Genomic DNA, 22,064 nt, shown 5'->3' with positions numbered 1-22,064 from the left:
TTTACAGAAGCTTTTCAAATCTGAATTTTAATCCTGATCTCTGGACTCTGAGCGTGTATAAAATTCATTTGGGAAATAGAAGCCATTCAGGAAAAAAGGAATTAAAAATAAATATATTAGTCCTCCATAAAATTAAAAGAAAAATGTATTAATTACATTTAAATAAAATAAAGGAAATGGAGATAGATCAAATAAACCATAATAATTAATAAAGTAAAATGTTAATATTAACAATATATTTCTAAACTTTAAATTCTGTATATATATATATATATATATATATATATATATATATATATATATATATATATATATATATAATCCCATAAAATACAATTAAATTTTTTTTTGTCATATATATATATGTATTTATATTTTCAAATTATTTAATAAGTATAAATGTAAAGTGCAAAATTATTTAGTTTTTTATAGATTTTATTCATAAAAAAGTCAGTTTGCAAAGCGATTAATTTCTATTTTAATTTTTGAATCGTTAATTCACATCTCCACATTTTTGTGATTTCTCTTTGCTAAATAATTGTCAATTTTACACAGCATTAAAAAAGAGTTATGTAATTATAAAATAAAATAATGATGTAATATAATTACATTTTATTCAGAAAATGAATGATTGTATGTATGTATTTTAAACAAGTAATTGCTTCACATTTTTACAGTAGTTCCTCATAACTTGCTAACGAGGCTAAAAGAGTGATGCAGTCGCTTAACAAAAAACACAAGAGGTCTATGTGTGGGATATTTTGAAATATGAAATGGTTATTCGCAGGATCACGAAAGGCAGGGGTTTAGAGGTCTTCCTTTGGTATGTTTAACAGCTGAGAGGAAAGTGGCTCAGAATGTCTCGCTCACATTTCCGTACGAACCAAACGCTGAGGACTGGGAGGATAGTTATGTGTGATTGGCAGTTCATTTGCTCTGTATTCCCTGTGCATGTTGGGATATCCAGCGGTTTTTAGCTGCAGTATCACTAACTGTGGGAGTGTGTGGCAGCATCCCCAATAAGGCATCGAAAATGTATCTGGAATCTACTGGAGTCTCGTTTGTTTAAACCAACTATGATATATTCAATGTCGATGCTTAGCTAGAGATGGGTGCAAAGTAACACTAACTTCTCAAAGTGCATGGTTAGAAAATATATATAGCTCCTGTGCCTAAACATTTATATAACATCTTGAACATGGTGCAGGGCTGGCACAGATTCATGTTTCCGAAAGAACTGCCGTCTGCAGACTTATGGCTCTTTTCAAATTGTTTATACAAAAGCAAACCGTACCAGCTGGATCATTCTGTATAGCAACAGCACGGCGAACTACACACACTCGATTCATCTCATTCTTCCTATTAGAATTACACGAATACGAGAGTGGTTTGTTGCAATGGATGTTACGATAAAAAAACATTGGTTGTGAATATGTAACTATTACTGTAAATCTCAGTCTAAAAAATGTATCCCCATGTATCCCCATGTAAATATTAGAAGACAACTTGAGAGCTGCTTTATCAGGGTTAATCTATGCAAAACTTCATCAAAAAATGCATTTCACAACACTGACATCATCTGGAAAGCACCAGAAATATGCAAAGGTCGACTTGACTATGTCTTGAGTTTGATGTGGCTGCTTAGTAAAAATATTATGTAACACTTTAATTAAAGCCTTTATGTGTGATGCATTATAAAAGTGTTTTTATGCAATAAATATAATGCATTGTACAATCTCATGAATAACTGTAACCCCATTCTAACACGTATCAGTTAATTGTCACTTTGCATTTTAAATGAAGTTATAATTATGTATAATTATAATGCATTATACCCTTTAATAAGACTTTATAATGCATTGTAGATTTTTTTATTAAATATTTTTCAACTATTCATTTTCCTCCAGTGTCTAGTTCTTTCCACATCATGTTTAAGATATAAATTACCATATGTACCGAATTAGTGAGATTTATTTTATCTGATTGATACTTTAGTGAGATTCAATTAATTTTTTCAAATGTATTTCAAACTATAGATTATTTTCTCAGAGAAAGTGTAATGGTTTTATAGTTATGAAAGGAATCGTAATAGAAACTGTAATGTTCCCCGTGGATCTCTGCCAGTAACTGACCTTCTATTGGAGGCATGTTAAATCAACAAATGCAAAAATAGGCCAAAACAAGCCAAATGGCCCTTTATGCAAAAATCTAAACTCAGCATATGCCATGCCCGTACCTAAAATTATGCATTATACACAATCTCAACTTTCACCGTCTATTTTAATTAAAGAGTTCAAATGCCCCCCCCCCCCCCCCCTTCACAAAACTCATAATTTAGCCCAGTTTTATAATTGGTAGAATGTTAAATATCTCAATAAACTTAATTCAGTCAATGACAATGTATGCAATATGTCAAATCTTTAAACTGCAGAAATAAAATCAAGTTAACGTAGCCTAATTCCTCAGGAAAACTGCCAACTTGACAACACTGGTACAGTACTTGAATGCATTAAGTTATGATTTTATTGTTTGGTAACAGTTGATGCTTTTTATATTTCTGTGATAGTTTCAACTGTGTTTTCAGCAGAGTTATTAAAACTGCATGCTTAAATCTATGCTATTTTGTTCTGTTTTGTTACATATATAAGGTATAAGGTTACCCCCATAACCCCCCCCCCCCCTATTCTGTTTTGAATAGAGTTTCTAAAGGTTTAATTGTGTTTTGAGACAGTTTTATTTCCCTCCATGCAAATAAGTGACTAAAAGACAGCAATGTTGAATAGGGGTTGAATAATTATGACATTATAGCTCTGTTATTCAAATCTTATAACTAAAAAAATGTATATTATATATTGACATAATGACTTTTTGTGTTCCAGTGAACTGTTATAGATGCAATTTTTATTATATCCTGAATCTTCAGAAAAGCTTTATTTGTTAAGTACTGCAGTCTCTGAAGGGTTGAGTAATTTTGAACACAACTGCATATACTGTGATTACAATTATTAAAAAATACAAGAATATCTGTTTTCAAAAAAATTAATATTTTGAAACATCGTAATAAGATACTATAATAATTGAATATGGCTTTACAGTAGTAATAATAATAAATATATTTTATAAGATAAGATTAATGTAATATTTTAAATATGATGATTTTATTACCAACATGGTGATTACCTTTAAATTAAACATCCAACTTGATATTATACATACTATTAACTAGACCTATTTAAATCTATGTCGTGTCAAAGTCAGCTATTAATTGTTACCTCAGTTATTGTGTCTTTAGCCCCAACGATTTTGTAAAATTATTTTTCATTGAAAAAAAAAAAAAACCCTGATGATTTAATTACCTTGAACAAAAATAATCAACAAGCCCTTTGTCTCAAAAAATTTGCTACATAGATCTTATAAAAACACTATTCTGGTTCAGAGGAGAAGACTCTCCCCGACCTCTCACTGTTAAAGGAAAGATTTACAGTCATTTCATCAAGACTTCACGCCTGGAAACAGATATCCAGATGGAGCAACGGAGGTACATCCAAGTATAAGTTATTACATTAGAACTAAGTTTGTTTTGAGAACGCAAAAATATATATTTGCTGTAGTCTCCTGTTTACTGCTACAGAAGTTTACAGAAACTATGACAACATTCTCTTCTGGAAACCCAGAAATGTGAGAAAGGGTCCATCACTGAGGAGCGTAAGAATATATTTCTGATATTTTTAATACTTAGGGTTAGGATTTTCAGTTTTAAGTGTAAATTTTCCGAAAGAGGGATTTATACATCATCTGAACGCTGAATAAATCATCTTTCCATTGATGTGTGGTTTGTTAGGATCAGACAGTATGTGTCTGAGATACAACTTTTTGTAAATCTGGAATCTGAGCGAGCAAAAAAAATCGAAATATTGAGAAAATCATCTTTAAAGTTGTCCAAATGAAGTTCTTAGCAATGCATTTATTAAAAAATGAAGCTTTAATATATTTATACTAGGATATGTACAAAATATCTTCATGGAACATGATCTTTACTTTATATCCTAATGATTTTTGGCATAAAAGAAAAATTTATCATTTTGACCCATACAATGTATTTTTGGCTATTGCTACAGACATAAGACTGCTTTTGTGCTCCAGGGTCACAGATAACATCCTTGTGTTTTATACTGAAGTAACTGTAACAGTGTCCTAGGACCACAAGATGGCAGGGTTATACTTTCTTTGAGTGTAAAAGTCAGTTGCTTTATCTGTCAACTTCAAAATTGTGTCATTTCTATATTTCCCAGAACACAGTTATCACTTTACATGCAATACTACAAAAACCAATGCTTTAATAAAGCAAAGATGCATTGAATTAAATCAAAGCAAATAAATGTTGTTTCCACAAAAGTTTGAAGGGGCATAACTGTTTTCATCAGTTTCTCGAGCACTAAATCATCATATTTTCATGATTTCTGAAGATCATGTGACACTGAAGACTGGAGGAATGATGCTGAAAATACAGCGGAGCATCACAGAAATAAATTACAATATTTTCAAATAGAAAATAGTTACTTTAAATTGGAATAACGCTTCACAATATTACTCTTTTTACTGATGAAATAAATTCAGCCTTGATGGGCATTCAGAAACAATAACAGCATAAATACTACTGTGTCTCCAAATGACCTCCCGAGCCCTTGAGCAAGACCCGAAAACAAATACAGCTCCATCTGCAAACAACAGAGACTGTGAGAAAGCGCAGGGGATCTGTCATAGCATTAAAAAAGCTTTAATTGGCACTTAAGAAACACACATAAAACACATGAACGATTCTCTCTCTTGGCCAGAAAGCACGAGCGATTAGGGATTCTGTTCCTGCAGACTCTCACAATCAGAGGAAAACAACCGCTGAGATTCCCACCGCAGCGAGAGCAAATCAAATATACAGGCGTTATCACCGTGGGAGAATCCCTCTCTAATCAAATAAGCAGAAACACTGCTCCACGCCGGCCTCTTGTTTTGTTGGCAGTGCTTAGAATACAAACAGACTCCAAGTGAAGAAATCCGAGGGTCTGCGTCTGGCACAAGAGACGGATCTGTCAGGAAAGACCCGGCTGCCTTGGAAACAGAGAAGAAGGAGACCCAAAGGAGGAAAGCACTGAAGAAGGGGGCGGGAGGAAGAGCGGAAAGAGGTGGAGTGTTGTATGAAGAGAGATAGAGAGAGAAAGAGAGAGTGAAAACACAGTGGAGCCTAGAGGAAGAGTAAGTGAATGAGGCAGAGCGAGTCGTTCTTCACACTCGCTCATTCACAAAACAACCGAGAGACAGAGAGAGAGGCGCACAGATGCCACAGACGCCCTCCTCCTGGAGAGAGAAGCTGAGGGCTCCTGTGGAAGGGGTCCTCACAGATGCAGCGGTCCCTGCGTGGGGTCCTCCGGTGTCTGGGGGCGAAGCTGTGCCGCAGGAGCGCTCTGCTGGTCGTCCTGCTGTGGCTGGCCTCCTGGCTCTTCCTCAACGGACTGGTGTTCGTGCACAGGAACATGTTCTCTGACTTCTGCACTGACCACAAGAGCAAAGAGATCCTGCAGAGGGTGGTAAGACCAACTTGTTTGTCATCGCTCAAATCTGGATTCTAGCAACAAGTCTGTACGTTATGGATATGACCGAGATATCAACTTGCTTAGCTTGAAAAGAGGGCAAATAAAAACAATATTGGTATTTGTTTAGAGTACAATGCTGTCTAAACTTAAGGGAAGACACCACTGGTGTATGTCAAGTAGTTTTCATTACTTGAAATAAATATTAATAAAAAAAAATATATATATATATTATATTTAACTAAAAAAATAACTAAAACTAAGACTGAATACTATATACAACTATATAAATGCATACAAGACCAAAACTACTCAACGACTCAACAAAATAACTAAATCATCAATGTAACACAGAAATATAAAAATAATAGAAATGTATAAAATATAAAACATATTCGGACTACAATAGAATCTCAACTGTACTAAAAAAACACTGGAATTAAATATAAATTATTTTTTAAAAACCTTGAGAATATTAATAGACTGTAAAAAAAAAGAAAAAAAAAAAGATCTCTCCAACTCAATATTTTTCTAGTGACTGATCACATATGATTGACCAAATTGAATTAGTGTGAATTTAATTTTGAAAATTAAATTAGGCCAATTGGAAAATTTAGATTTGGAAATTTTTGAGCTGGAGAGGTTTATATTTGTTACAGTGTAGTTTATTTTTTAGTTTCAAAGTAAACTTACAGTTTTAAAGATATGTATTATTTCAGATGCAAACATATACAATGTATTGAAAGTGTATTCTAGATACTTTCTACTGACTATTCTTCACACTAGAAGCAAAATAAATCTCAAACTGACCAGCGCGTGAAAAAACACAGGTTAGCTTGAACGTAAACTTCAGTACTTTTACATCAGACCAACAGGCTACATTTTTCAAAATATAATTCAGTGCAATCCGCAATTCAGCGGACCTGTCCTGTCGCAGTTGTAGTGGTACCTCGGGGATTTTGATCAATTGTCCACCACATGACGCCCAGTGTATTCGGCAGGATTACTCCGTCCAGCATTGAATCATGGGTACCAGCAGTAACGCTCCTCCATTAAAGGCTTAAGCTTTGTTCCTCGGGGGAAACCGAAAGCTCTTTCAGAGCCACTGGATTATGTGATGTCAAGTGAGCGCTGAAAGAACATTTCGTTTGTTGCCACATTGGGAACCGCACAATCCTGGCGGCCTTTAAACGGGGATTGGAAGATGATTACTGGTGTCAATTAGTGGGAAACTATCATTACTAAAACCAGTTGAGCAGATTCAGAGATTTCATTTATTTATTACTTACTTATCAAAATGTCTGCTGAACAAATATTGTTAATTGAAAAAAAAGTCATTAATAATATTAGCACTGAAATGTCAAATTGTAAAGAACATATATTTGACCCTGGACACCAAAACCAATCATAAGTGTCAATTTTTTGGAAATTGAGATTCATACATCATCTGAAAGCTGAATAAATTATCTTTTCATTGATGTGTGGTTTGTTCGGAGGACAGTATTTGTCTGAGATACAACTATTTGTAAATCTTGAATCTGAGGGAGCAAAAAATCGAAATATTGAGAAAATATGCTTTAAAGTAGTCTAAATGAATTCTTAGCAATGCATATTACTAATCAAAAAAATTATGGTAGGTAATTGACAAAATATCTTCATGGAACATGATCTTTACTTAATATCCTAATGATTTTTGGTATAAAAGAAAAATGTATAATTTTAACCCATTCAGTGTATTGTTGGCTATTGCTACTAATACACCCCAGAGACTTAACACTGCTTTTGTGCTCCAAGGTCACATATACACAGTAAAAATTACTTTTCAATGATAAATAAAATTGATTATTGGAGTATGTTTGACAAGAAAATATTCCAGTCTTTCTACAAAATTTCATCAAACTTTCTGTGGAGTATATATATATTATCATTTATATATCAAAGTTAATAAATGTATCAGACTAGTTCATTTAAAATCAAAGTAACTCTGACTGATGCAATCCTTTGAGCTGTCATGAAAGTGAAACTGAGCGAATTAAATTTTTTTGCTTCTGTAATATTTAAGATTATGACACAAATGTCATCTAATTCTTAATATTTGGGCAGGCTAAAATAAACATTATATTGAATTCAGCAGCTGTAAGTCGATGGAGTGCTGTGTGTCAGTATTGTGCACATGATGACCAGGTGGAGATGTAACTATGAGGTGCATGTCACTTTGGCATTAAAGATGAAAATAACAGACTGGCTGCTGTAATTGATGGGTCGAAGTCATTTTTTAATTCTCAGGGACGTTTAGGGAGAATATTTCGGCTCAGGCATCACAGTTCAGGGCTCTACAATGAGTTTTGTTTTACTTTGTGTTATTTTCTTTCTTTTAACCTCTTAATATCTGCGCAGTCAAAAGGTACAATGCAAAATAACATATTTATATAACAAATTTTATCGGTCTATTTTAACAAGTCAAACAATGAAAAATGAAGATCCGTATATACACACCTGAAGACTTTTATGTTTATAACATCCTGGACGCATGTTTGGCGCTACTCTGTTTCATCTTAGTACTTTTTACTAAGTAAACTTATGTTTTTTCTACCTTTCTAAATTTTCATGTTATTGTGAAATTACAAACAGTTATTTTTTGCTCCATATGGATTTTTACTTTTTTTTAAACTATAGTATTCAGAGCAATTCAATTTTTGGAATTCCTCTCACATAACACTCTTAAAAATAATGATGCCTTGGAAGAACCTTTTTTGTGTAAATGGTTCCATAAAGAACCTTTAACATCTGAAGAAGTTTCAAAGAAGGTTCTTCAGATTATAAAAAGGCAAGAGAAAGATGGTTCTTTAAAGAACCTTTGAATATTTTTTTGTGGAACCAGAAATGCTTCTTCTATGGCATTAAGAATGTAATTCTATATGATCCATCATTTTACCAGGAGTAAAAAAGCTCGCAGCTTTAGGATGCCAAAATGTGCTTTACATTCATTCATTTAGCAGATGCTTTTATCCAGAGCAGCTTCCAAATGAGAAAAATACAAGTTTTCGAGTTTTGATTTGTTTATTCTGTACTCCGTGTCTGATTTCCCACTGAATTGTTTTATTAGCGCAGTTCAAAAGCACAGAGATGGTTCTCATATTCCACATTAGATGTTTATTTGGAAATGCTGCAGAATCAAATCCAGCCATACGTTGTCATCTCCTTTCCTCTTATGACCACACACCTGGTTTAAACGCTTACGTAAAACAGAAATAGTCATGTTTATTTGCAACGAGTGTGTCGATTGATAGGTGAATCAATAACTTAGTGCTTTAATGGAGTCCCGAACCCATTTTAGTTACAAGGTTTTATAATGCAACTTACTTTATCTCCAAAACACAAAAGTCATTTCTCAATTGATGAACTGTTAAAACAGTCTGCTAATCTGCCAAACACTTAGCGTTTCTAAGGGCTTCAGCGTTGTAATAAACAGCGGTGAGTGGTGCACGTTCACACAAACTGTTCATCGTTTCTGGCAGCATGTGGCTGAGGAGCTTTGAACTACACGAGACCTTTTTTAATCAGCCGTACCATCTGTGAGGAGTACAACTGCTGGCATGAGTTCATGAAATAGTGAACCTACAGTAACTGTTCTTCAAGTGGTGCTCTGCTGCAGGCTCTCCATACAGTTTCATGCTTTGTTTTACTCTCATGTGAAGGTTAAGCACAGGTGGTCTTTCATGCGGTGGGTAGACGTGATCCACTGACTGGATTTTATTTGAATATCTTGTAAAGTGTAATGTATTTCTGTGATGCTCCGCTGTATTTTCAGCATCATTCCTCCAGTCTTCAGTGTCACATGATCTTCAGAAATACTGATTTGCTGCTCAAGAAACATTTCTGATTATTATCAATATTGAAAACAGTCGTGCTGCTCAATATTTTGGTAGAAACCATGATGCATTGTGTTCAACTTTGATGAGTTCAAAAGAGCAGCATTTGTTGGAAATAAATTGATCACATCGATAGAATGCATCCTTGCCTCAATAAAAGTATTAAAACATATTCAAACTATATCTGACCCCAAACTTTTGTATGGTAGCCTACTATATATAATGTACAACACTGACTTCATACGTTCACTAAAAACAAAAACCCCTCCAAAACACCAACTGATTAAAATCATTATTTGAGCATTCGTTTGTTTGCAGATGCCAGCTGATTTAATACTCTGTTTATAATAAAATGTAATGTTTTTAAATGGAGCTTTTAGGGGCCGCTGTATGTGTTTCTTGGCATATAAGAGTATACTGGAGGACAATAGGCCCATTCTCATGTTGTATCCCAGTTTTAGTGAGTTTCTTGTAAAGTGAAAGTGATGGAGTGACCCGGAGCAGCCGATGCAGACATTCTTGGCATGCTGGGACTGGACGGCACTCAGGCCAGCCAGTGGGCAACAGAAATAGCCTGCTATTCTCTGGGGCCTGATGTTTAATCATTACCTTACATGCTCAGAAGCGTAAAGAAATATTGTTTCCCTCTTATTTCATGTCCTCACGCAGCACTGGAGCTGTGCTCGTTTACTGGCACGACTCACAGGAGCCTTTTAGTTTTCTGCTCCCTAGATATGTCTCTGTATGGTGCCTCCTCCAGTGTGTGAGTGTGTGTGTGTGTGTTTTCTGTTTTTCCACCAGGTGAAAAAAATAAGTGCAATTGCTTAGTAACAGCACACATCTCCTCAACAATGACTCATGTCTATAGCACAGCACAAACTGTGCAGAATGAGTTATTACCAGGGTTTAATGCTACACAAATCATAAGCTAGTATAAGTGATGCTTGATGCAAACAGTGCTAAATTTATAGCTATCAACAGCCTGACTGGATAGAGGATGCATATTTTCAGACACCTGACTGGAACTAAAAATTCCATTAAGCCAAAAATATTCAATGGTTATAGATTTTTCCATGAAAAATAAATAAATAAATAAATAATAATTATGTTAAGAATGTGATGTGTATTTAGTCAGTGCAACCAAGAATATAAATAAATTAATAAATAAACAAATAAATTGCTATAGTTAATTTAAAATACTCAGATTAAAAGCATTTGACATGATGTGCCAAATCAACCAAAAGTATGTTTTAGGAATGTGTGGCTAATTTTCCCATTAGGTTATGAAAAGGTTCTTTACATGTTTCTTTTTCATCATTCTTTTTTACAAAAATGCTGGAACATTCTATTTTAGAATTTTGCTAATTTTGAATGTTACATTGAATGTTCCCTGAAAATTCTGAAACGAGTAGTAACATAAAAAAAAAATAAAAAAAACATTAGATGGGTGTCCAACTAAAACATTTGAAAAGAAAACACCCTAGGAATTATGTATAAATAACATTTTATGTTTTGAGAACATTATTTAAGATAATATAAGTTTAAACTAACATTCCTGACTAATTGTTACCGGAAAACAATCGTTCATAACTTTGAGAAAACATTGCCAAAAGTTCTGAGAACTTTCAAATCCAGTACTTAATCTTCTTTCTTGTACCAAAAAAATCATCCTAACCACTAGATTACAAACACAGCCATGATTTACAACATTCGAGTCACTTTGGGGCTCACAGTGGGAAAGTTTACATGCAAACGGGAGCTGTTGCCCCATCTGAAGAATTAAAACACATGTGAGGAATTTGGCTGGCAATTACAGCGTCGAAAACAGCGGAAGCCGCAGAGTGAGCACAGAGCACATAAACACTGTGAGAGGCTCCTGAGAGGATCTGGAGAGAGCAAGCTCGGTCTATGTTTAGACTCAGTCGAGCTGATCACAGACCTCTGAGATTCAACTGCTTTATTCGGAGTGTTGTCATGGTAAAGCGACCCACTGGGAGTAATTCAGGTAATTACTGGTGCTGGCTATTATTATTATCATTACTTGTACGTGTCCACTGGTGCAGAAGAAACACACTCACATGCTGGAGAGAAAAGTGTACACTAATTTGGTCTGTGATTGCTTTCAAAGCAAAATCAGAATCAGAAAAATGTTAACTTTACTTAAAAAAGTACACATGATCTGAATTTAATACACTCTTAAAGGAATAGTTTACCAATATTTCTTCATTGGAGATTTAGAGACATGTAGCATTGCATCACTTGCTCAGCAATGGATCCTCTGCAGTGAATGGGTGCCGTCAGAATATATTATGATGCCAAAAGCTGTTTGTAAGAAACATATATTCATCATTAAGACGTTTTTAACATTGTACCTTTGCTTCCAGGTAAAACTACAAGTCCTATAGTATAAATGCTTTCTCCAGTGAATAGTGTACTTGAATGAATCAGGAGAGAAATCTGCACCGATCAAACACTGTTTACAAGCCAAAACAGCTCTAAATAAATATATGGATGGATTTTGATGTGAGAGACAACAGGAGATGGACTTTCTCATTGGATGAAGTGTTATTATGGATTATAGCCTCATATTAAAGCCTGAGGTGATGGGTTTAAGTTAAAAAAACATCTTAATGATGGATTGGTTTGTCATAAAAAACAACTTTTGTCTTTATAAGACATTAACTGATGGACTGGAGTGGTGTGAATTATTGTGATGTTTTTATCAGCTGTTTGGACACTCATTCTGACGGCACCCATTCACTGCAGAGCATCCGTCAGTGAGCAAGTGATGAGATGCTACATTTCTACAAATCTGATGAAGAAACAAACTCATCTACATCATGGATGGCTTGACAATGAGTACACTGTCAGCAAATTTTTATTTTTTGATGAACAATTGCTTAAATACAGCAATTACCAAGAATCTCCAGCATTTTTGGTAAAATTGGTAAAAAAAAATAAAAACTTTTACTTTTAGTAAGAAAGAAGATTTATACACTTTTTGATTCCTTCACCATCTGGTTCAATTTTAGTCCCACAATGCCGTTAATTGTTAATGGGTTCAAACAAAGATTTCCAATGAAACACAAAGAAAAAGAAAATGTCCTAAATCCAAGCCAAAATATCACAGATTTTATGACCTGAGACAATATCCACATCCACTAGATGTTGGCACAGTCACTCATCTTCAGAGAATGTAAAAACCTAGTGTTATCACTGCCATTTTTAAAAGGGGGGGTGAAATGCTTGTTTTCACTCAACATCCTGTTAATCTTGAGTACCTATAGAGTAGTACTGCATCCTTCATAACTCCAAAAAGTCTTTAGTTTATTATATTCATAAGAGAAAGATAGTCTGTACCGATTTTTCCTGGAAAAACACGACCGGCTGGAGGCGTGACGTGTGGGCGGAGCTAAAGAATCACGAGCGCCAGTAGGCTTTTGCATTGAGAGCGTCTGGAAGCTGTGACATTACCGTGAGGGAAAACAAACCATGGCTAACAGTCAGATTCAGCGTATATTTATGATCCAGAATCAGATCCAGAGGCTGAAACTGAACGAGAGCAGCATCAGCAACGACATCTCTATGTGGTATGTATTGAAACTGTATATATTTGCTTAGCGGTTTTGGAAAATGACTAAGTTCCACTTTATGTCGTCTTTTTTTTTTTAAGCTGTACATGTGGAAAGTGCAGTTTGATGACAACATCACATGTTGTTTACTTGATGTGCTTATGCACCGATAGCTAAGTTAACAACACAGAGATATTTGAAGCAGTTTCACCGACTGCGGTTCCAACACACGATCGTGACCCTTTTTCGTTGGGATTGCATTATCCTTAAGAAATAAACGATGTTCAAATCCTGCGTCAAACTGGGCCTTGTTTGTATAACAAGCATCTTCGAAATGCAGGGAACAAACAAAAACACTTGCACAACTCCGTTGATGCTCTGTAAAAATAAACTCCATCCACTGGTCCCTTAATGCTGTTTCTCTTTTGGTTATCTGTGCAGGGTTGTCTTGCCCTGGCAACCAAAAACACACTTCTTTTGTGACATTTGGCGATGCTCTTGCTCTGATCAGTGAAGTCTGTTGAGCTCTCAGTGCTCTGCTATACGGGAGCGCACGCTCTTCCGGGAGAAGTGCCTCAGGACCCATATAAGGAAATTCCGCTCCATCTAACGTCACACAGAGCCATACTCGAAAAAAACTTTCCGAAACTTGTGACAAACCGAAAGGAGTATTTTGGGAACAAAAATACTCCTTCAAACGTACAACTTAATTTTTGAAACTTTGTCCATGTTTAGCATGGGAATCCAACTCTTTAACCGTGTAAAAAACTCAGTATGCATGAAATAGCATTTCACCCCCCCTTTAATTATCATACAAACGTGTGAGGTTCAGCTTTATGACACAACAGTAAAGAGCTTTAGCAGGCCTTTTTAACACAGAGGACATATTTTATGTAAGGGGACAAGCAAGGGATGGGAGATCATCCACCAATCCATTATGATTGATAATGATAAGGAAAAAATATATAACATGCTAAATCCAATGCAGATACTGTAGGAGCTGGGTGAGGATAACAGCTGTTTACTTTGGGAGGTGACAGAGGACGATTTGCAGGGTAATCTCTGTGGAACACAAATCACCCGAAGCCCCTGAGCCATATATATGTGCAGACTGCAGCAACAACCAGTAATTACTTCATTTTTCGCCAGAGGGGCAAGAGGAAAAGCAGTTTGGTTTTAACACCATGCATTAAAACGATTATTAGACTGTTTTGCAAAGATTAAATATGTGAATTTCATGCATGCCATTAAAATATGCTGACAGGTGGCATTGGTGCCGTATCTCAACATAGGCACATATTTAATAAGTGAGATATGAGATGGAATTAAGAGACATGCAGTGATTAAAAACAGCTTTAACGCTATGGAAATTAGTTTGACATGACACACATCATACCGAGATCAGAATTTGTTCTTGACTTCCTAGGAATACAAATAATAAACATAACAGTAAAATATAACATTTTTATATATACATATTAAATGCAAGTAAGAGAGTGTCTACTTTAAGGTTGCAAAATACTTTTGTAAAAATAATTTAAAACATCATACTTGTTCTGAGTCTTGACATGTACTTATTCAAATAAATAAAATAATTTACTTTGACTTCTGATCATACTTATTTATTTTATTACATTTTATTACATTTTTTAAATCATTTTTTAAATAAGTATCTTTAAATGCTTAGAAAGTTAACAGTAAGAGCAGCAATATTGTGAAATATAATTATAATTTAAAATAAATGTTTTCTGCTTTAATGTATGTGGTAAAATGTAATTATGCACAGCTGTATTTTCAGCATCATTCCTCCAGTCTTCAGTGTCACATGATCTTCAGAAATCAGATTGATGATTTACTGCTCAACAAACATTTATTTTTATAAATGTTGAAATCTGTGAAAAAACTGCAATATAAGAGATAAACTCATAATCGCAAGGAATAGTCTGGATTATGAGATATAAACTCACAATTATGATAAATAAATTCATAACTGCATTATATAAACTTGTAATTGCAAGAAATAAAATTAGGATTGTGAGATCCCACAATTGCGAGAAATTAATTTCAGTCAGTTAAACGTGTCAACTTAATTAGTTATAAAAAAAATAAGGTGATTCAAATATTTTAACACTGTTAATGCACTGGCCCCGCCCCCAGACCTTTACATCATCTTACATTTCATACAGATCACGGTCGACATATGATGCAGATGTTTATCAAATTCATGATATTGGAGCAAAAGATAACTGCATGAGTTTTTGTCTCATATTTCTATTAAATGATAAGCACACCAGCAGTGAGAGCAATATCACACCAGAGCTGTTTTTTTCGTGAAGAAAAAGTGCAAATGTGACTTTATACAACAGCACAGTAAATACGAAGTTGCTATTTTGTTATATTTTAAACACAATACCGTGTTTTTGTTCAATTTTACCAACGAATATATAACCTATAAAGCCACAGCAGAGCTGCATCTCCGAGTAACACAGCAGTGTCAAGTTTCTGAATGAATCTGCGTTTTGAAAGAATCGTGTGAATCAATGATGCAAAGAATTATCACAGAGACAGCCGTTCAGACGCTTGAACGAATCGACTCATTAAGACATTTACCGCCACCTACTGGCAGTTTCAGATTCTCCAGAATATCAATACATTTATTAAAAAACATAAATAAATAAATAAAAAAACATTAAAGGTATAGTTCACCCAAAAATCTATAAAATAAATCCTGTCATCATTAACAGTTTATGCTAGACAGTTGTAGCCTAAAATGTAATTATCTGTTGGGGGGTTTTTCACAGCCAAATTTAGTTAGATAAATGAATTGCAGCACCCTGTACTGAATTAGATTAAAAAAATTGTAATCGACTGACAGCCCTAATCTATTCTGTAGATATGTTTACGTGTCTAAATCACTGCTGATAGAAGTCGAATCACAATCACAGTGCATGTTTGGCTTCTAAAGTGAGCACTGCCTGTTCTGTGTGTTTGTTTCAGTGTGCTGAGTATCAGCAGGGCGTTCTGACCGGTGACCTCTGCGAGGACCTCTGTGTGGCCGGTCGTGTGGAATACAAACGCTGCCTCTATTACGAGAATGGCAAGAAGGTCATGTCCGCCAGCTGGCGCGGGGTGCCTATCGTTCTCAAGTCAAAGCTGGAGAACTTCTCCTCCTATGAGGCTTTAGCTCTGCTGGAGTACCAGGATGCAGCGGGAGGAGCGGGAGGCGAGGAGGAGCTCTCTCCGCTGGATGTCGTCTTCTTCGCTACGCTGGAGATCAAGAACTCTCTGGGTTTGGAGACGGGAGCTAACTTGACGTTGCCCCGGTTGTGGGGCCAGAAGCTGAAGGAGAACGAGCGGACGTACTCTCGAGCGGAGCTGGCCTCGCTCTGGGCTCTCCTTCAGCAGGAGGAGTACACCTTCCTCAGGGTCCTGCAGGATTTAACCCACCACGTGGCCAAGATCCTGGGCTCCTGTGGTCACTTTTACGCCGTGGAGTACTTGGCGGCCGGACACGCGTGGGACCAGCACATATTCTCTCTGGAGGAGCTGACGCTGAGCCCCTCGCCGAGCCCCTGGAGCGGACAGGAGAAGACGATAACCGCAAGAGATATGGTGCCACGAGTGGCCCTGAGCTTTCTAGAGATGGTGGAGCATTTCGAGAACGACTTCTCCCACAGATTACACCTCTGTGACATCAAACCAGAGAACTTTGCCATCAGGAAAGACCTGACGGTGAGTAAACACTTAACAGCAGGGATGCTGAAGGTAACATTAAGACTTTTTAATACCTTTTAAAAACCAAGTACTGTATTTTCCAGACTATAAGTTGCACATTTTTTCATAGTTTGGCTGGTCCTGCGACTTATAGTCAGGTGCGACTTATCAAAATTAATTTGACATGAACCAAGAGAAAACATTACCTATTCAGGCCACGAGAGGGCGCTCTATGCTGCTCACTGCTCCTATAGTCTACACTGAAAACAGAGCGCCCTCTCGTGGCTTGAGACGGTAATGTTTTCTCTTGGTTCTTGGATCTAAATAAATGTGACTTTTAGTCCAGTGTGACTTATATATGATTTTTTTCCTTGTCATGACGTATTTTTGGACTGATGCGACTTATACTCAGGTGCGACTTATAGTCCGAAAAATACGCTAATGAAAATGTAAAGAGTAAATAGAATGGATAGGAGAATAAAATAGAATACAATATGCTAACATACTCTACATACAACATTTGAAAATGTAACTTCCAAAAGATCTCCATTACTTTTTAATTTGTTGAATAAATAAATAAGCTATTTATGGCTTGAATAGCTCATTAGATTAGAAATAACTTTTACTGCACTTTCTTAACATCACTTAATTTTGATGAATTGTCTTTAGAAAACAAGACTTAAGTATGTTTTGATATCTGTATTTGAAGACAAAACAAAAACACTGCAGAAGATCCATTTTTTTGCATTGCATTTGATGCGTTTTTAAAGCTTTAAATTGTGTTTTTTTTTTTTTTTGCCAATATCTTTGGCAGGATTTGGGGCATTGTTATAGACATCACAGCAATTCATCTCTTATTTTCTTTAAGTTGAACATTTCTCAGTGTTTTTTTAAGGACGCCTTCACCAGCTGGTTATTATAGCATCTGCTAGATCATTTCATTTAATCAGAAAACTATGAACTGATGCGACTCTTAAGGAGAACACAAAAGCATGTGGTTCACTGTTCACTACAATGTGATTGTGCTTAAATGAATCATCCAAGCATCCAAATCTAATGAAAACATTTCTATAAAGAGTATATATCTTTCCAGTATTAGATATGAATATTCTTATAATAATTAGTTAATTGTTATTAAACTATTCTGCAATATTTATTATAGTTAAGTATTGTTATAATTAGTTATCCATCCTTGTCTCACACTGTTGGCAGAATTTAGCACTACTTGCTGTTTATTCGTCAAATTTTCAAAATAATAATAGTTTCTAAGTAAATCCTTTGCCATTTATTCAGTCAATCTATCCATCTGAAATGAATCATCTATCTCTAAATATCTGTTTTTGGTGAATACAGTGTTAATTATGTCTAATAGTTATGTCTTTTTTTCTATGCAAATGATTGCATGTTTTAAGATCTCTATTAAAGTATCTTGATTATTAGTTTAAGTATTTTACAATGTAAGCAAATACATCTGACATATACAAAACATTTTTTAAATATGAAAAAAATTACTTATCCGATTTGCATCCTAGAAATAATGTAGAATGTAGAATATTAAATATTTATTTTATTTTTAAATATATTTTTATTTCTAGGTATAAATTGGACTTTGAATACTAGAATATTTAAGCGGTTTCGGACTGAATATATATATATATATGAATACCGTACATTGCATTTCTGATTAATGTGTTGTATTTCACTGGTCAGGTGGTGGCTATAGATGTGGACATGGCTTTTTTTGAGCCTAAAATGAGAGAAATACTTGAGCAGAACTGCACCAGTGACAATGACTGCAACTTCTTCGACTGCATTTCCAAGTGTGACAAAACTAAAAACAGATGTGGGCCGAAACGCAAGAACAGTAACCTTCAGGTGAGTGAGGCATTCATTATTCTGACTCCATTATATACTGTAATTCTTTAATCATTTGCATCAATTCTTCTCTATTTCAACATTGAATAACCCAGTGGAGTATGTGGTTAGCCATTATATATGTGGTTTTGGAAAACTGTCATAAAGGAATACCAGTAAAATCGCTTGAGGACACAATCATTCTTCAGCGGTAAACATTGCCAAGAAAAGTGCACGGAATGTTATACAAACTTAAGTCAAAAAAAAAAAAAAAAGGAAAAAAACATGTAAGCTGAATTAAACCACACTTAATTTACTAATTACAATAATAATAAAAAATAATAATATTGTAGGGTGAATTAAGACACACAAGTAATTTCTACAAAAAATTTTACTATTAAAAAGCGACAAATGAACAGTCATATAAAACCCAAAACTATCTGATTACTACCAAAAATGCAAATGGCTCAGATCAGAAAATCCTCATGTAATTCAATGATTTTAGCAAAATCTATTTTTATACTTTACTGTCATCAGAACGTAAAACTGCATTGAGTGCAACTTTTTATCCCACAGTTATGACATTATGATATTTTTACTCGCAATTAAAAGTTCATAGTTTATATCTCACAATTCTGATTAAAAAAAAAGTCATAACAGAGGGATATAAACTCAAAACTGCAAAATAAAAGATTCTGTGGCAGAAATACGCCTCCATTAAAACAGATCTGTGCTATGTTAGAGGAAAATAAGCTCCAATGAAATTACTAGAGACAAATGATCATAAGAATAACATAATTATTTTTCTGAATGCTGCCACCATTATGCAAGTTTCATTTAAACAGTTTCTTTCCGTGGTGTAAATAAGCTTCAATAGAAACCACATATCTGTATCACCTTAGAGACAGACAAAGTAACTGAGCAAAGTTACAAAAATATTATTTGCAAAGAAGTTACTACAAGTAGAGGACAATAAATATATATATTTTTTAATGCCACCACCATCACAAGTATATGCAGGTTTAATTTCTCCATTAGATACTTCAGTTACACGTCTTTCATCTGTTCGTAGTCAACACCTGCTGTCAGTCCCAGCTCCCTTAAGGAGAACAAGCTAACAGTCAAGCTCCGGGCCACAGGTGGCTGAGACAGATCCTTCTCTCCGTTCCCGATCACTTCACCCAACCCTTGGTGACCTCTACCTTCCCATTGTATGGCCTGCCATTCAGAACAATGAGGGCTTTGTAATGTTCAGGCCGTTGGGTCCAGGAGACCATCGCTTTCAAACGGCATGCATGGCAAATATGGCTGATGATTGCTCTGGAGATGATGAAACGAGACCAGGATGACGCTAATGTCTGCTTCCCTCATCCATACCCATGCTTTTCCCTTTGGGGTGGATATCCGTCATGCTTCTCTCTTTCTGTCTCTCCGCAGGTGATCTGTGAGAAGATCTTCAGGCCTTGGATTTCTCCCACGCTGCTCGGTGCTAAAGCAGGGCTCCCCCTGCAGGTGGCGCTGCAGCGGGCCGTGCAGGAGTGCGCTGAGATGGACGAAGGGGAGGACGCCCGGCGCACGAGGGCCGTGAGAGAACAGCTACAGGATCTGCTCGTGGAGCTCATTCAGGAGGACACGGGACACCGGGCTGAAGGCCAGGAACACAAGATACGGCACTTCATTTCTAAATGAACTCTCGAAACGGCTACGAAAGAACAAACCCAGTCATGTGCAATTCTGGAGAACATCTCAGATGACTATTATAGTCGCGATAACAGCGGTTTCCAACAGCCAGATACATTGGCATAGTTGTTTACTGCTAACATTCAGAACCTCTGTTAAACCTCTGGTGCTGTTCAGCAATTTTTGAAAGAACTATTGTGTTTTTTTTTCTATTTTATTTACTTCATTGGAATTACAGAACATGGTAGTGCTACGTGGCCACACGAAAATCATGAACGTGATATGGAAAGTTTAAATGGTTCTGAAAATTATTTAGACTTGTACTGTTCGTGGTCGAAAATGGATGTACTGGAAACAGACTTCATTTAGTGGAAACATGGTACCAAACAAAATCTTAATAAAAGCAAATTCTTTGAGAGATCAACCTCAAATTTGGTACATTTAGTTTTAATAACAATATTTTTGAAACTAAAATATAGTACATTCATTTAAAAGGCGAGCAGCACCAGAGGCATAAAAGGTATAGTTCAGTCAAAAATGTAAATCTAAATCTGTTTTTCTCACCCTCATCTTGTTCCAAATCCATACAGGTTTGTAATTTTTGCATAAACTATCTCTTTAAGGGTGTAGATATGCCTCTTACAGTAAAGGCCCATTCACACAGGTATCGATAACTATATTGATAATTATATTAGCATCCAGACCAGTGTACAATAACATGGTTTCACACGGCAGTCTTTAGATACTCAAGCTCTTTAAAGCAGGAGTTCTGATTGGCTGTCAATGGTTTTATCATTCAAAAAAATCATTTTGGAAGAGGTTCCAACAATATTGTTCTGCTATGTTGTTGTAGTTTAGAGAACTATTACTGTAAATTATAACTATATTGTTACTGTTATCGTTATAGTCATTGTGCTTGGTGTAATGGGCCTTAAATATAAAGGAAGTTCATATTAAAATTGTTCAGCACATTTTTGCTGGCGAAATCTAGTCATTTCAGGATGAAAAATGAGAGCGAAGCAGATTTTGCAGCTGGGTCATACAGATTTGCCATGTTAAACGAACAGAAAGCTGCTTGGTTTGATGATGTTTTCTGTGTGAGCTGCTTCATACATCTCTACACTACTGACAACAGACAATGGACATTGTTCCCGTGAAATTTAGCTAATGTGAATGAACTTTAATACTCCTTAAAAAAAAAACGTTGGATCATCTCAGCTAATGTATCCCTGTTATTTGTTGAAAATAATTTGTCTACCTGTGATTTTGTTGAATCATTTCAATAAACCATGCTCAAGCACAATCCTTCCTTTGGTTTCTTACCCGCAGCTGCATGCCTTCACGCCAAATTATAGTCTGTACGCACATCAACACTACGCAGAGGATCGACCCGAAAGCTCAAAGATCAAACCAACGTTTGGTTCCTATCGACGGAAGAGATCTGTAGATTTGTTTGGATCTACCTTCAGCACTGTGGTCTTTCAGGAGACAGGGTTAGAAAGACCAAACACAAGCTTTGGACTATAAGACGACGTGACCAGTGTTAGGGAAAGTTACTTTTAAAAGTAATGCATATTACATTAATGCCGAAAAAAGCAAACCATTTTTATTAATTTTTATGGAGAGTAATGCATTATGTTACTTTTTCATATTTTTTATTTCTTATCTGGGCTGGGCTTGCTTGTTTGTTTTGAATATAAAGAGCCCAATTCAGTACTCGTGGTGTTCTGGTGTTCAGGGCTCGCGAAGAGAAAGGCGTCTCAAAACACTTGAACATCGAATTTGAT

The 22,064-nt window shown here is 35.5% G+C and overlaps 1 protein-coding gene across 1 annotated transcript; it reads left to right on the top strand.

Moving 5' to 3' along the window:
• Positions 1-4,995: 4,995 nt before the first annotated feature.
• dipk1c (divergent protein kinase domain 1C) lies at positions 4,996-21,769 on the top strand. The gene is made up of 4 exons (XM_026200875.1): positions 4,996-5,582; positions 16,027-16,761; positions 18,454-18,618; positions 20,035-21,769. Exons 1-4 carry the CDS (start codon positions 5,397-5,399, stop codon positions 20,284-20,286), a joined length of 1,338 nt encoding a protein of 445 aa, XP_026056660.1. The 5' UTR covers positions 4,996-5,396; the 3' UTR covers positions 20,287-21,769.
• Positions 21,770-22,064: the final 295 nt, after the last annotated feature.

This window comes from Carassius auratus, chromosome 24, assembly GCF_003368295.1.
Source record: "Carassius auratus strain Wakin chromosome 24, ASM336829v1, whole genome shotgun sequence".
Taxonomy (NCBI): domain Eukaryota; kingdom Metazoa; phylum Chordata; class Actinopteri; order Cypriniformes; family Cyprinidae; genus Carassius; species Carassius auratus.
Note: the sequence above shows the minus strand (reverse complement) of the source record. Positions and strands in the feature narration are given on the sequence as shown.